The 15,309-nt window shown below is 47.7% G+C and overlaps 7 protein-coding genes across 7 annotated transcripts; 1 reads left to right on the forward strand and 6 right to left on the reverse strand.

Annotated features, from left to right (window-relative positions):
- Positions 1–547: 547 nt before the first annotated feature.
- On the reverse strand, positions 548–2,265 carry FSST1_008423 (cytochrome P450; the record flags this gene model as incomplete). The annotated part of the gene is made up of 3 exons (XM_083225305.1): positions 548–736; positions 791–1,834; positions 1,885–2,265. The coding sequence occupies 3 exons, from the start codon at positions 2,263–2,265 to the stop codon at positions 548–550; spliced, it is 1,614 nt and encodes a 537-aa protein (XP_083084384.1).
- A 1,245-nt stretch (positions 2,266–3,510) lies between these two features.
- On the reverse strand, positions 3,511–5,064 carry FSST1_008424 (zinc finger CCCH domain-containing protein; the record flags this gene model as incomplete). Its single annotated transcript, XM_083225306.1, has 1 exon — positions 3,511–5,064. One exon carries the CDS (start codon positions 5,062–5,064, stop codon positions 3,511–3,513), a length of 1,554 nt encoding a protein of 517 aa, XP_083084385.1.
- A 509-nt stretch (positions 5,065–5,573) lies between these two features.
- FSST1_008425 (alkene reductase) lies at positions 5,574–6,683 on the reverse strand (the record flags this gene model as incomplete). Its single annotated transcript, XM_083225307.1, has 1 exon — positions 5,574–6,683. One exon carries the CDS (start codon positions 6,681–6,683, stop codon positions 5,574–5,576), a length of 1,110 nt encoding a protein of 369 aa, XP_083084386.1.
- Positions 6,684–8,032: 1,349 nt separating this feature from the next.
- On the forward strand, positions 8,033–9,514 carry FSST1_008426 (uncharacterized protein; the record flags this gene model as incomplete). Its single annotated transcript, XM_083225308.1, has 2 exons — positions 8,033–9,394; positions 9,452–9,514. The coding sequence occupies 2 exons, from the start codon at positions 8,033–8,035 to the stop codon at positions 9,512–9,514; spliced, it is 1,425 nt and encodes a 474-aa protein (XP_083084387.1).
- Positions 9,515–9,737: 223 nt separating this feature from the next.
- Positions 9,738–11,421, reverse strand: FSST1_008427 (cytochrome P450; the record flags this gene model as incomplete). The annotated part of the gene is made up of 4 exons (XM_083225309.1): positions 9,738–9,944; positions 9,998–10,135; positions 10,188–11,170; positions 11,223–11,421. 4 exons carry the CDS (start codon positions 11,419–11,421, stop codon positions 9,738–9,740), a joined length of 1,527 nt encoding a protein of 508 aa, XP_083084388.1.
- A 476-nt stretch (positions 11,422–11,897) lies between these two features.
- Positions 11,898–13,238, reverse strand: FSST1_008428 (uncharacterized protein; the record flags this gene model as incomplete). Its single annotated transcript, XM_083225310.1, has 1 exon — positions 11,898–13,238. The coding sequence occupies one exon, from the start codon at positions 13,236–13,238 to the stop codon at positions 11,898–11,900; it is 1,341 nt and encodes a 446-aa protein (XP_083084389.1).
- A 710-nt stretch (positions 13,239–13,948) lies between these two features.
- On the reverse strand, positions 13,949–14,976 carry FSST1_008429 (NAD(P)/FAD-dependent oxidoreductase; the record flags this gene model as incomplete). Its single annotated transcript, XM_083225311.1, has 2 exons — positions 13,949–14,495; positions 14,549–14,976. 2 exons carry the CDS (start codon positions 14,974–14,976, stop codon positions 13,949–13,951), a joined length of 975 nt encoding a protein of 324 aa, XP_083084390.1.
- Between the last annotated feature and the right edge of the window lie 333 nt (positions 14,977–15,309).

A 15,309-nucleotide genomic window follows, 5' to 3' on the forward strand; every position in this document is an offset into this window, starting at 1 on the left:
TGGCTGAAACTTCAGTCAATACTTGCCTCACGGTAGCATTTTGATAGTCATAGTAACCTGACATATCTTGGCATACCCACAAGGTTTCACTGATAAAATCAGCCTTGCCTCTTATCGACATGCCCCGTTCTTGGGTCACAGTCACCAAACATACCAGAACAAGATTAGGACAATCAATGACGTTGTTTCAACAGCTGGGCACAGAAACCTGATTGTACAAATCTGTGTTTGATAGACATCTAAAATGAAATGTCGCAATTAAGGAACCATGTTCAACATCGCGTCAACGGTCATGCCGATATGTGTCAAAAAGGTAGCTCCATATATGTAAGTGATTGTGGATATAGTGGATTCTATCCGTATATATTGCACGTTAGACCCGCCCGCCCTAAGAATATCCATTCTCTACATCTACTAAAGACTAGGTCTTACGGTATCCATTCTCCCTCGGGGATGATAGATGAAATACTCTTGAAAGTTCAAACCAAAACTACTGTGATTCTCCAGGGTAGTTCAATATGTACAAATGGTTTCCCCTCCCTGAAAGCTAGTGATGCCTCCTTGTAATCGTGACCAGGAAATCCTGATGAAGAGAGAACCATTGCGTATTCGTTCTCCAAGGCTTTTCCATGTTCGCCACCTCCGCATCGTAGTATCGAAAAAACTGAGTGATATACTTGTAGAGTTCGACCGTTGCTAAATGCTTCCCTATGCAGCTGCGGCTGCCCATACCAAACTATGCCAGACCTTGTTAGTATCAACGCTAGACCAGGACCAAGATGTAACTTACCGTCATCAGAAGCGACTTCTTCTTCCTAATTCGTTCCTCATCCTCTATGCTTTGTGGAATCCACCGCTCGGGTCGGAACTCTTCTGCATCCGAGCCAAAGACTTCTCGTGAACAGTTTACTGCTCTTGCACTAGTGCCACAAGTTGTGCCTGGAGGAAGAAAATACTCTCCCACCTGAGCTCCCTCGGACGAGACGATACGGGGAAGCTGATACTGAATGGAAGGGTGTAATCGAGTGCTTTCGGTTATAACAGCAGACAGATATGGGAGCTTCTCTGCTTCCTTGTACGGGATCTCACGCTCCTCATCATCTAGTCCGAGTTCTCTATAGGCGTTGTCGATCTCTTCTATCAGTTTTGCCTTGGCATGAGGGTTAGTGAGAAGGCATCCAAGGCACGCCAGAATTCCGATGGCAGTCGTATCAGACCCCGCAGCAAGAATATTCACGCCCTCGATCATAACATCCTTTTTGCCAACCGGATAGCCACGAGGATCTTTAGCCTCGATGAAATGTTGAAGCAGATCTCTTCGTTGGTTTGGTAAAAGACCGTTAGCCATCCTCTCCTCTACCCTGCTGTCCAGCCAGTCGATGAAAACGTCAAAAGCATTCAAACGATCGCCGCCGAAGTTTTTTGTAAACCATTTAGAGACGGGGTTGTCGATCCAGAACATCTGCAATGGCAGTATGCCCATATTACCCATAAAGTAGAAGCCATCATGGATAGACTGGATGATACCGCCAACGTCTTTCGTCTGTTCCAGAAACCCAACCATTCCACCAATGGCTAACTGGCCAACCACATCTGAAGTAAAGTAGTTGACCATCTTGTCGATTGAAAAGATGTCGCCCTCGTCTGCTAGTTCGCCAAGCTTTCGCAGGTTGAGGTCCATCACATCCTGAATCAACGGCTCCATAGTGAGGATCGACGTCATGGAGTACGCGCTTGCGACGCGTGACCTGAGAAACCGGTGGACGTTATTGTCCCTTGTCGCAAAGAAGCTGATGGTCATGTTGGGGACGATGAAAGCATCATAAAATTTTGACTGTCCGGCGTGTCAGTTCACTGTCCCGATAGTAAGTAGAATGGTCTTACCTTTACAACATGCTTCCCATGGCCATAAATACTCTTCATCGCATGCTCATCTGTGAAGCCTACCTCTCCAGGAGAGATTCTAACAACTTGTCCATATTGTTTGTGAAGATTGACGACATCGTCATGCCAAGTTCCACGAAAATATCGTATCAGTCTCCAAAGGACAGTGGCTCTAGCAAGGAAAGGACCAGGAATCTTGCGCAAAGGGTGAAAGAAGACGTTGTATATGATATCAAGGAAGACTAGTGTTGTGATCAGCCTCCACTTTAAATCCCACAAGAAGGACAATGCTGAACAAGGGGACACATAATGGACATAGGTGACCGTTGATTGGACATACGGTGCTGCGGGAATGCTTGTATTGTTCCAGTAGAAGTCCATTGTCAAATATGTGTAACACAATAGCCACACATGACTTGGATTCTGTACATTGGCGGCAACATTTATATCTGAGAGACCTTCAACGACTTCAACCTCTCAGCCATACGTCAGAGACAACATCTCGACACCACAGAATGTCTTGGTTTAATTTGATTCATTGCTTTTGTTTCCCCCTTTACCCGAGAATTGCCAATAGTAACAAACCAAGGCTCTCAGGACAAGGTCTCAGCTGTGGCGGGCTGTCTGCAGGTAAGACTAATTCGATCAGCCACTTCCTGATTGTCTCAGTTCCAAGCTTGGAAGAGCCCAATGGAAGTTCAGCCGCACTTGGCTAGCAAGCTCATCTTTTGCTTTACTGAGACATCATTGCATTGGATGTGACATCAATGCTGACCTCATCACATATGCGCCTGCTGCCATGATTACGAAATAGAGAATGTGATTTTCCAGGAACTGTGGATGAATTGCGTGAGCTCGGTAAATGGCGAACGATACGCGAGACAGGATCGACTATCCCGTCACCCTGCATGTTTCCTCCCTTGGCATCACCCTGATATTGAGTCTTGGGCTGCAGTAGATGGTGGGAAGACCCCACTAGTTGTCTCTTTACGAAATGTGACCAAACTACGGATACAACCTCATTAATCCCTCAGCTCGAATATCTTTGGAGCCAGTTATAATGTAGCTGAGGCTTGCAGAGTATCCACTGACGTACTGATCAAAAGTCACCGAGTCTCAATTATCACACGCCCCAGTTAGAAAGTGGCGTTTATTTGCTTTTTTTTAGGTTACACAATCAACCTCAATGCAACGCGATGGGACACACATCAGGTGAGGTCTTTTATCCAACGTTCGGAATAGACCTCGTCAGGAGCCTTGTTACGGTAACAGTCAGCATTAAGTCAAATTCACGTCAACCACGGAAGGGCCATGCCAAGTCAATAAAAGGTACTTTGTGCATGTGATAGCATTTATATTTGGGGAGTATTCTTTGCTCTTTGCCATAACAACAAAGCCGGTCCCAATTGATCTCTTGAATACAACCCAATCGTCAGATCCCCTTATATAGTCCGGTTGAACGGATACTTGTCTCTGGTGCCATCCCGGCACGTATTGTAAAAATCCCCTAGTAATGAATGACGCCGTGAAGCCGGCAAGTTGTTTGATGTACCCAATTGGGTTTTTGTTTTGTTTTTACCTCAATCATTATACCGCTCATTAGGTGGTATGTCCGTGACGGAGTCTCTAGTAAAGACCCCATAGATTTGTACCCCCGTTCTCTGGATTGTATCCATCCTCCGATGCCATAGAGGGCGATGTGACAGAATTATCATCGCTTAGTACCAGGGTAGAAACTGTGTAGTCCGCCATGCATACCTTGGAGGGGAATCGACAATATCCCTTCCCACCAACACGGTGACGGCAGTCAACCTTCTGGCAGACATGACCATGTACGCAATTTCCGCGCCGGCAACCTCCTCGACGGGAGCAAGGGACGGATCGAGCTAGATGCTCCAGGGCTGGTACCAGGTCCGTAGCAATGGGTGTGTGTTCGTATTCACAGGTTTCGTTGTCACACTTTCCATACAATTGTGCGTTATTGCAGAACCTGCGATCTTGGGAGAGTATTTTGAGACGTCTGACAGCGTCGGGGTCGGGTGGAGTTAAGTAAATGTCGAGACGATCTCCGAGTGCGTTGATGGGTACCATGCCATCTGGGATATCTTCCTTCTTTGGAAGTGAGTCAATGTTTAGTTTGGCGCTGCTTGGTACGTTGGAGCTTCGTCGCCAGTCGCCGCTAAAGTTTCTTTCATGCTTTGTGCCGTTGCTCATAGATGACAATGAGGGTGTGCTATTCTGGCTGGATGCTTTGCTGTCATGGGCAAACTTGCAGGTGCTGCCATAACGGCAATTACCCTGCATGTAAAAGGTGCATACTGCTTTGCCTTCATTGTTGTTTTCTTTTGTCGACACGGGGGTACTGTATGTATAATTATTTTTGCTACCGTTGAGAGTTGAGTTAGGAGTCGCCTTGCCCGGTGTAGTAGTATAAGCATATTGAAGAGGCGTGAGACGGAACACGCCGGGCAGTTCTTCGATGTTCATTCCAAGTCGTTCAAACTCTTTGTGGAATAACAGGCTTGGTGTTCGGATAAGCGTGAACCGCTCTCGGTTACCCCTAAAGGGAGTGAGATCCGAAACGTAGCCTACATCATGGCAGGCGGCGAAGTAAATGTGCTTGCACTGGGCATTATCCGCGTAAAGACGAAGAATGGCCTTGAGTTTGAAGTCGGCATTCTCTTTTAATTCACCAGCGTCGATGAAGTCAGCGAGGCCGTAGGATCTGTTGAAGCCAGCGGTGAAAGATGAGAGAGATCGCTTCTCAGCGCCCGCGAGACCGTTTTTGCACAGCGCTTTGGAAAGTCCGGTGAGGTTGGCATAGACACGAACCATGACCTCACAGCTTTCAAGGCCTTTGCGACGCAGACTATCTTTGATAGTATCATTCAGTTGCTTTGCGGCTCTGCTGCCGCCTTCTTCGCCGTCTTTGACAAATCGTTCATCAAAGATGTATCCATCACCGTCAACGACGACCAGAGCAAAAGGGTTACGCTCTTGACCGCGCGCGAGCTGCTTGTATCGCTCTCTGCCCTCGCGTTCTTCTTCGTAGTCGCTCTTGAGACGTCTGTAATCCTCTATGAGAACAGAATATTGGTCCAGGAGGTCATTCAGAGCATTGTCTCTGCGGAACTCAGCTAGCTTGTCAGCTGCTCTGTCGATTGTGGCATCAGGGAGCATGGTCGCAGCGGTTGGCGGTTGGCGACAGGCCCCGCATTGCCAAAGGCTTGAATGAGTTCTGAAGAAGAATGGTCTCTGTTGCAGTGATGTGAAGGTGAATTGAAGTGAGTGAGTTGGCCTCGTATGATGGCACGTCGTTGCTTATGCCGAGTGGATGTGCCCGCACAAAGACCAATTAATTTTAAGCGGTTGATCCGAAGGCGTCATGTGATCTGCCACGTGTATCACTTTTACCGTTGGCTTTTGGGCGTCAATAAACCAAAACCCAATCAACAGCAAACGGTCAATTGGACGATACAAACGCGTTCATATTGTTTTCTTCTGCAACTACGTTTGGCTAACGAATGTGGCTACAAGATGTGCTCTCTAACACAGCTTGTTCCAAGGAACAACCAGCGAGAGAACACAGGAGAGGATTGAGCGAGTTCTTACTTACTATTTCTACTTCTCTAATCTAGCGGCGACTTTATATATGACATGTCTATTCTAAGAAAACACCCTTGTTCTAACTAGATTTTTTGTTGCTCTGTCCACGCCTCACTGTAGGGATAATCGGTGTACCCATCAGGGCTCTTGACCTTGTAAAATGTGTCCCTATTGTAATGAGTGAGAGGAACATCGTTGGCAAGCCTAAATGGCAAGTCGGGATTGGATATGAAGTGCCTTCCAAAAGCAAACGCTACTGCTTCGTCTTTGAATCGTGTCTCGAGCGCTTTGTTCGCCTTTTCTGCTGTGTATCCTCCTGCAAGAACAACAGGTCCTGATTTCGCCCATACATCAAGAGCAAAGTCAAGACTCTCTTTGTCGTCGTCTACGACTTTGTCCATGTTTCCAGCAATCCGAGGCTCAATCAGATGAAGGTAAGCAAGGTCGAGAGGCTTCAGTTCCGAAATGAGATGGGTAAATTGTGGTTCTGGATCTTTCATCCTCATGCCTTGAAAGGTGCTGAAAGGTGACAATCGAATACCCGTTTTGTCGGGTCCAATCTCCTTCGACACTGCCTTTGCTACCTCAAGGCAGAACCGTGAGCGATTTTCGACACTTCCGCCCCATTTATCGGTCCTTTTGTTACAAGTATCTTGTGTGAACTGATCGATCAGATATCCGTTGGCAGCATGGATTTCAACACCATCGAAACCAGCTTCAATAGCGTTTCTAGCTGCAGTGGTGAACGACTTGACGCATTCCCAGATCTCGCCTTCAGTCAAGGGTCGAGGCTTGGGGGATTCAGGATCGATGGGAACATCACTGCTGCTGACCATTTCCAGTCCAGCCTTGTCTAGAACCTGCTGGCGAGCTGCTCGTCCAACATGCCAAAGCTGCATGAAGATATATGAACTCTTCTTGTGCACCGCATCCGTTACACGTTTCCATGCATCGACTTGCTCTTGATTATATATCCCCGGGGCATGCTCGTCCCGACCACGCGACCTTTCCGAGACAAATGTAGCTTCAGTTATGAGTAGGGTTCCGGGCACTGAAGCTCTTTGCGAGTAATAGTCAACCATGACATCTATTGGTACATGGTTATCGGATCTCAGTCTCGTCAAGGGCGCCATTACGACGCGGTGTTTCAGGGCGCATCGGCCGATGTTGACCGGGGTCGTAATTTGAGTCATAGTTGATGTCTGATGTTCTGGAAAGTTATCGGAAAGCAATAGATAAATACCGACAGTTGGTGAAGTTGAGTAAAAAACGATGCTTCAAACCCCGCATTGATTTAGCACGTCACTGGGGGTCTCTCGGTAGTTGCGTTGCTGATGGAGTCAGTGGATCTCGACATTGTGTTTCGGAAGTTGTATTGTTGCAGAGCCAGATCTAATGCCATGATGAATGAATCTTTTCAATTGTAAACAGGCATAGATCATTCCTTTAAATATACACCTACCCCGAGGGCTGTGTGGGAATAAACAGTCCATTCAATGTCTGTCAATGCGACCAAAGACGCTAAACTAATGGGATCAGCGACAGGTGACGGTTGTACCACACTGTTTTGTTCACTCAGGGTTCAAATTGTTAATTAATCAGCGCCGATCGCGGTTGTCTCCAAGGCCCTAACGGTAATGTAGATTGTTGATGATGATGATGATCAAGTCTGGACCCTTGGTTTAAAGTCTGGGGTAATGTTTAGTGGCAACTCAATTATTGGACGGTTGTGTCGGCTGGCAATAACGTCCAACTCCACCGCTCAACCGTTGATAACAAACATTGTTATTGAAAATCTTGCGGCACAGCATCTCCGAGGAGTTATCATTACTCCATCCTTGCCTACCCCAGACTCTCTTATCTTGCAACCCATTTGCTCTAAATTCCAGTAAATGCTTGGCTCTTGCAAGTCATAGGCTGCCCAATCCCCTGTGATCACATACCCCTCATTAAAGTGATAGGTGGCTTGCTACCAAATCTTGGCTTTCGTAGTGGCGTCGCACCACCAGGTGGGAAGATAACAGGAGCTGGGGACATTGTGTTGAGACAGTGACAATCATTCAGTAGAAAGGAAATGATTCTAGAGTGACAGAATTGAATTGGTAAACTACTGATCTTCAAGGATGACAAACAAAAGTACGGAAACTACATTTCCGCAATGTCAAAGTCAGGGCGTGGAAAATGAGTGCGACAATCCGACCCTTGGCTCTAGTTCTTGGTCGGCTTTTGTTAACCAATTAGACAAACCCAAATGCACGACCAGGGCGTTGTATCGGCCAAGACAGCCAATCAATGCAAACATGAGCCTTGGCTGAGATAAAGAGTCAAGTCATGTGTTGTTCTGCTCTACAAGTTGAGTAGGAGGACTTGCTTGTTGTGGCGGAAGTGAAATGTCAGCTCAAGTACCAGCCTGCCTGCATCTTGTTTCTTTTTTCTTTTTATCCATCACAAACAATTGTAGCTGAATCTTGCTTCATGTTTGACAATAGCTGCACCTCAGTATCAATTACACCAATACTACTCTATAATCAACACCCTCACCATGTCAGCCGTCCAGGTCCTATTCAACCCTACTCCCAACATCTCTGTAGCACCAGAGTCAAAGCGTAGGGGAAGTTGGGTCCCCATCAGACGCAAATCAGAATGTCCCCTCGACGTCTCCATCGATAGACATTTCGAAGCCAAGATCTACACATCAGGTTCTACCATCACAGGATCAGTCTCACTCTCACCCCAAGCAAGTCTCACCGTCGATGCCTTCGAAATAGTATTTACCGGCACTTCATCCACTATTGTCCAAATGCTGCATCAAGGATCTACACCAAAGTCCTCTCATAAGTTCCTTTTACTCAGAATGCCAATCCCCGAAAGTGCTCTGCCAGAGAATGGAGTGCTTGAGGCCGGATATACCTACCAAGTCCCATTTTCTTTCGTCATTCCCTATCAACTTCCTAGCGCGGCTTGTAAACATCGCGACCCGAGAATTCGGGAACGCCATTTACATCTACCTCCAACAGTTGGCACCTGGGAGCACGACGACATGGCGGTTCACACTATTTGTATCAATTACGCTGTCGAGGCCCGTGGATCATTCAAGACAGGCAAAAACAAACCCATGACCTTGGAGAGAACACACCCGGTCAAAGTTATGCCATTCGTACCCGAGCAGCCTCCTCTACATATTGTCCCTGGTAACCCTCGTTATATACTGTCTCAAGAGAAGACAATTCGAAAAGACATCCTGTCGTCTAAACTGGGCTTCATCAGGGCATCAACCAACCAGCCTGATTCCGTCATCATCACAGCTGATAAACTTCAACCGGCAGACTGCTCATTCAACATCAATCTAGAATTCTGGCCGAATGGCAACAAAGAACCACCAGAGGTATACGCAAAGTCAGCCGCTATCAAAGCATCCACATACTACTCGACAGGCCATATGAGTTTCTTACCAGACCAGCACAACTTTCCCAGCGTGATGCCAAACCCCATCCTGAGTTTCGTTCTTGATGAAGACGCGAAAGTCAGTTCACCCAAACCTAGTTGGGTACCGACATCCTCTTCATCAACACCTTCACCTTCAGTCTCTCGTAGAGGCTCAGAAAACTCGGATGCAGGTATCGAGCCACCGCAAATTACCTCCAGAAGAGGTTCCAAGACCAGTGATATCATCAAGTCAGAAGCGCCAAGATATACAGCCACACTTCCCGTCTCCATTACGCTGCCAAGCCCTGACAACAAGATTTTGCTACCTACCTTCCATTCCTGTCTCATCAGCCGCACATACGTACTTGAAGTAGTTCTTGCTTCCAGAGCATACGGCTCGAGCTTTACTTTGCGAATTCCTCTGCAGATCGCCGTTGAGGGACAAGGCGAGACTGGAGTTAACCATGTGCCAACCTATGTAAGTCAAACTGATGCCACATATTGCACATGGCGGATGCTAACAGACTGGCCGTAGGAACAGGTTCAAGCGAACCAGGACCTGTTTGATACGCTTCCCACTTATAATAGAGGGTTTTGAGACACTGCAACTGGGAATTGACTGGCGCTCTCATGCGACTACGACGAGTCTTTTGGAGTTTCGTTTTCTGCTGAGATTGTCTCTCTATTACTTGTATACCCGGCGCAAGAAAAAATTGAAGTTGATGGTTCGTATACCCTATTGTTATAGCAGTTATTTATTATATAGTAGTTATCCTATGAAGTACTCATTGTATCCGATCACTGTGTGTAAATCTCCCTACTCAAGCTTGACCTTTCGGCTCACGAATACCAATACGAACCTTGAAGTCGAGTGGCTTGACGAACCAATAGTTCCAAGTACTCCAATTGGCTTGTTGCAGAGATGTATCCAGCTCGAAGTCGAAGTCACGAATGATGCGAGGAATAAGTTTGGACATCTCAAGCAGCGACACATGTCGGCCGATGCAACTTCGTGAGCCTAGTCCGAACTGGAACAGATACGTCAGTGATAATTTCAACATGTACTGCGCCAAATACTTGCCGGCATGTAATATCGATTCATTGCAGAAAGTCTCGTGGAATCTTGCGTGAGCCATCGGTCGGGGTTGAAGACGGCAGCATCGTCTCCAAAGACGTGGGTCTTCCTATGGGCTACCCAACAGTTGACGCCGACAATAGTCTGTGTATGATATCAATCATCTATAATGCTTCAAATGATTTTAGTAACTCACGTTTTCAGGAAAGAATCGCCCAGCCATTGTCGCACCACCTTCTGGCACAACTCGCTCGAGCGGCAGGCCTGTAGCTGGATGCATACGCAGCGCTTCCTTGATAACAGCTTGCAGATAAACCATCTGCTGGCTCTCTTTAAAGGTAGGCGAATTTGAAAGATTCTCTCGAGATGCCATCTGATCGATCTCGTTTCTAAGCTTTTCCAAACAGGCTGGATTCTTGAGCAGGTAGTAAAGGACCGCGGACAGGCTGATAGCTGTGGTATCAGAGCCTGCAACCATGTTCGATGTACATCCCATAAGAACATGGTACTGCGTGAAGACATTTGGATCAGCTGTGTTTTTGGCCAAGAACTTCGTGAGAAAGTCTTGTGTGGTGACTTCGCTCTCTGTCGCGACAGGTTTAGGGGATGTTTGAGATTCACGTATTCGCTCATTGGTGAAGCTTAACACGTAGGCTCGTCCCGTGCCCTTGGCACCAGCGAGGTAGTTGCGGATGGGGAACAAATATTGGTGTAGACCAGGGAATATCCCACATAGTGTCGCATAGCCCAGGTGATCCTCCAAGGCGCGGATTACTCCGCGAATATCTTCACCGCGATCCAAGAAACCAAGTCGCTTGGCGTAAGTGATCAAGCCGATAACATCGAAGGCATAGCACTGGAACCAGTGCCTCATATCCACAGATAGGCCAGTCCCGGATGTAGAGAGCTCGGAAAGGCGCTGGGTAAAGAGGTCTGCACACTCGTCGACGAAAGGCTCATAATGCACTAGAGAAGACATGGCATATGTTGCCTGGTACATCTTCCGATTCTGTGTATGACGCTTGATTGACTGGTCACTGAAGATGGCCCATTGTCCAGGGCTTGCCCATGTTGAATACCATGATGACTTGGGGAAGTGGTTTCCGAGGCCGTAGATTATCTTTGCGGCTTCTGGGTCATTGATGCTGTAACGATTTGGGCCGTATCGAACGATGGGTCCTGGAGTGACTGCTTAGTACTGGACGGCCAGAAGATTAGGAAGTAGCTTTACCGTATTTGTTATGTAGATTAATATTTGTCTCTTCGAATGATCCTTTATGGACGTTCCAGAAGTACCATGCATCTGTGAAGCGCGCTAAGGGAGGCCCTGGAACGCGGCGAAGTGGCGAGAAGAGCGCGCGAAGGACGATACGCAGAACAAAGACAAGAGCAATAGCAGGAACCGCGAGCGTCGACACGGAGATAGCCATACTGGAGAGAGGTCTATAGAGAAACGAAGAAAAAGGTTAGAGAAGATAAGCTTGGGGTGCTCAGATCTTTGGGGTACGGTACAGTAAGCTGATGGATTGCCTCGGGGTGCCAAACGGTTGGCCGGCAGAAACATAAGAGATGAAATTCTTAGGCCAGCTTATGCTCCTTAGGCTACACTTCTTAGGTTATTTATTTACTCTAAGATTTAGGAGGCCAGAATTTCTGCTACATGTTAGGCATGGTCTTGTCACTGTGTGTGAGCGGGGTTGGTGATGGCTTCTACCCCGCCTCACATCATAATTGCCGATAAAGGTAAGACCAATTTTGCAAAACAAGGCAATAATCATCAATTTTATCCGTCTACTGCCGCTTCTTCCCATGGGTATACAATTCTCTGATACCTCCTCTATCTATCCAATCGTCTATGCTTTTACTCTTAACGTACATGGTACAAGCTCATCCCATTTTTAAACATTTATTTCAACCAGCCCTTGGGTCCTCCCCAAGTTCCCTTGACCATATAGTTCTTGTACACCCAAGGGAAGAAGTCCTTCTTCAAGTGGTAGAATGATCGGCGAGGAACAGCCTGGTCGATGCCGAGGATGTCGCCAAAGGTCTCCTTGGGGACACCACCGTACTTGAACTCAGCGAGCATCACCTTGCCGTACTCGGTCAAGAGAGGGCAGGAAGTGTAGCCGTCGTAGGCGGGCTCGGGCTCTTGACCATCGATGGCGCGGAGCAGGTTGCTGACGAGAACAGGGGCCTCGGATGTGACAGCAGCAGCGGTCTTGGAAGTGGGAAGGCTGGAAGCATCACCGGCGGACCAGACGTTGGCGAACTTGTTATGGCGGAGGGTGTTATCGTTGACATCGACGTAACCAGCCTCGTTGGCGATGGCGCTGTTCTTGACGAAAGCATGAGGTCCCATCTTGGGGACAACGTGCATAAAGTCGAACTGCTTGGTAACCTTCTCCTGTCCGTCGGGGCGAGCGAAGATGGCCTTGTCGCCGTTAATCTCAACAAGATCGTGCTGGAAAAGACCCTCAACGCCACGCTCCTGACGCATCTTCTCAAGCTCGGCGCTGTACTTGGGGACACCGAACATGACGGGAAGGCCAGTGGCGAAGCTGATCTTGATGGGAGAGGCGGAAGGGTTCTTGGGGTCGTAGAGACCGGCCTGCTTCCAGTGGTCGAGGGCGAGCCACATGGACTTCTGAGGAGCACCGGCACACTTGATAACGCCAGCGGGCTGAGTGAAGATGGCGTTACCCTTTTGGAGTCGCTGAATGTTGGGGAAAACCTTGTCGCAAAAGTCGTAGCCGTAGATAGAAGAGACTGGGCCGTCCCTCTCAGCCAGAGCGTCGGGAAGACCCTTGACGCTGTCGTAGTTGATCTTGATACCTGGGGCAACAACAAGGTGCTCGTAGTTGACCTTGTCACCAGTTCCGAGAGTGATGGTGTTGTCCTCGGGGGTGAGACTGTTGACGCTGACGCCGTAGAACTTAAGCTTGGGGTCGATCAACTCAGTCATGTTCATCTTCAGCTCCTCCTTGGTCTTGAGACCAGCTCCAACGAGTGTCCATCCGGGCTGGTAGTGGTGGTACTGAGCGGGATCGACAATGGCGATTTCTTCATTGGCGAATCGGCCAGTTCGGAGAAGTTGGTGACTGATGGCGAGACCAGCAGAGCCTCCTCCGATAACGACAACCTTGTGGCTCCTGGTAGCGGAGGAGACAGCAGCAGCAGTGGCGAGGCCCCTTCGGGCTTGGCCAAAGACGGCGGAGCGAGCTGCCATTGAAACACGACTTGAAAGCATCTTGACAAATTTGATTATTTCGAAGTCGAGTCAAAGTTGAAGAGCAGCAATAAAAAAGCTCAAGATGAAGATGAGACGATAAAAAAGTACAATGAAAGTGACGTCCTGTACGTACCCACTAGTGCGTGCCGCTTTACTCTGTTGAGGTCGTAAATGAACGGATCATTAATTATCCAGCCAAAGCTTTACTTTGTTTGGTCTAGTTTTAATTGCGTGATTCAGGGATGATTGTTGCTACCGCCGATGGCCCGAAATTGAATCCCGATGGCCCAAGACGAATCTCACAAACGGCGACTGCCGGTCTACGAGTGACATAAGAAAGACATATCTTTGTTTCTATTCCGATACGCGTCAATCCAAATCGCCGTTCATCAATTATAATCCCACTCAAGGTTAGAAGATACCAGATACGAAAGACAATTGTCACACAGAGTTCTGTAGTAAAAGAGGATGCCTGCTCATAACTACCCGGCACAAGACACAATTAATTTTCACATTACCTGTTTGCTCACACAACATTTCAAAACTCTTTCAACAAATGGCAAAATCTAAATGGAGAAAATATTCCAGATAAAACGAATGCATGAAACGTCATCGCCAATCCTAATTTGTGGTTTTGTCGGCGTTTAAACAATTTCCCGACATGTGTGTCATCAATCAGACCACATCCTGACATCTTCCTTGTGATGTCTTAACAAAATTCGAAACCATTATGAGCTCGCATCATCCTCGGCAATTTGCAGATTGGCCCCCAAACCAACTGCCATTCCGCTACTGATCTCCATTGCTTCATCACCAACTACAGTAGCGCAGCGACCAGCAGCAAAGACGCCTCGGATACTGGTCTCTTGGAAATCTCCTTCAACTAAGACGCGTCCTTGTGGTGTCATCTCGAGATCTAGTTCTCTTGCAAATGATCCTTTGACGTCTGATCTGGGCTTGTGAGATACGAAGCCATATGGTACTTTTGTTCCATCCGTAAACTCAACAGAAACTGAATCTGGACTAGACTCTGAGAAACGTTCAATAGCCTTGCTAACTACTTTGATACCTCGGCTGGCAATGGAGATAACCTGTGGATGCTGCACAAGGTGTTGCAAGCCGTTGACCAACAAGGTTATATCGGGTGTATACTGGCGCGCCAGATGAGTAGATAGTGTCGCCGAGTCTATAGAGTCTTCGTCGTCCGAGGTAATCAAAACAGCAGCGCTATTCGCGTTTGAGGTTATAGGTCCACTGTATTGGAAACAGTCAAATCTGCCGATAGCGTTAGTGATCTCGATAAATCATAACCTTGAGTGTGTGCTCACATCTTTGTTCCCCATAGATCCTTGTAGCCTGGTATCTCCAGGAGAGATTTGTGACAGCCAGTAGCAAGTATAATCTTTCTCCCTTTCCAACACTGGCCGGTTCTATCCACCACCTCGAAGATCATGCCACTCTCACGAACGGACTTCGCGGCTGTGTTGGTGAAAAGCACAATTTTGAAGTTGGTCTTCAGCTCGGCTACCATGTCAGTTTGAACTGACGCCGTGCGTTTACCACCGTCGGCATCCAGATCGGAGCGTGCGGGCCTACTATGCTCGTCCGAATAGAAGAAAGCCACGCTGCGACGGGCACGGCCCAATGTTAAAGCTGCAGAAAGACTGGCAGGTCCTGTCCCGATGATCAAGACATCAAGAGCATTGCGAAGGAAGTGAGGCTCGATGGATCTTGGGTTATTCAAAGCGTGGGGCATCTTGAAAGAGAGTCAAGAGCTGAGAAGGCCTGACAGAATTGGAAGGAGAGGAATGGTGGCTTAAAAACCACCTCAAGTGTCCTCATCAAGGATTCCGAGTAAGCACTATTGATATCAGTCTTGGTTGGAAGTAAGCAATAACTTCGCCTTTGACCATAGCCATTTTCGATATCATAATTGGTCACCAAACACTCTTTTGAATGCTTAGGCTAAATTATCATGATAAAATGCCGAGATAAGTGGCGGGTCAAAGATGATGTGAGACTGCTAGTCCACAAAGTGTCTCGCTAAACCGAGGGATCACCAAGGTTCACTCGCTGGACAAAATGTCAG

Source organism: Fusarium sambucinum, chromosome II, assembly GCF_050947815.1.
Source record: "Fusarium sambucinum isolate potato_lamoka chromosome II, whole genome shotgun sequence".
Lineage (NCBI taxonomy): Eukaryota > Fungi > Ascomycota > Sordariomycetes > Hypocreales > Nectriaceae > Fusarium > Fusarium sambucinum.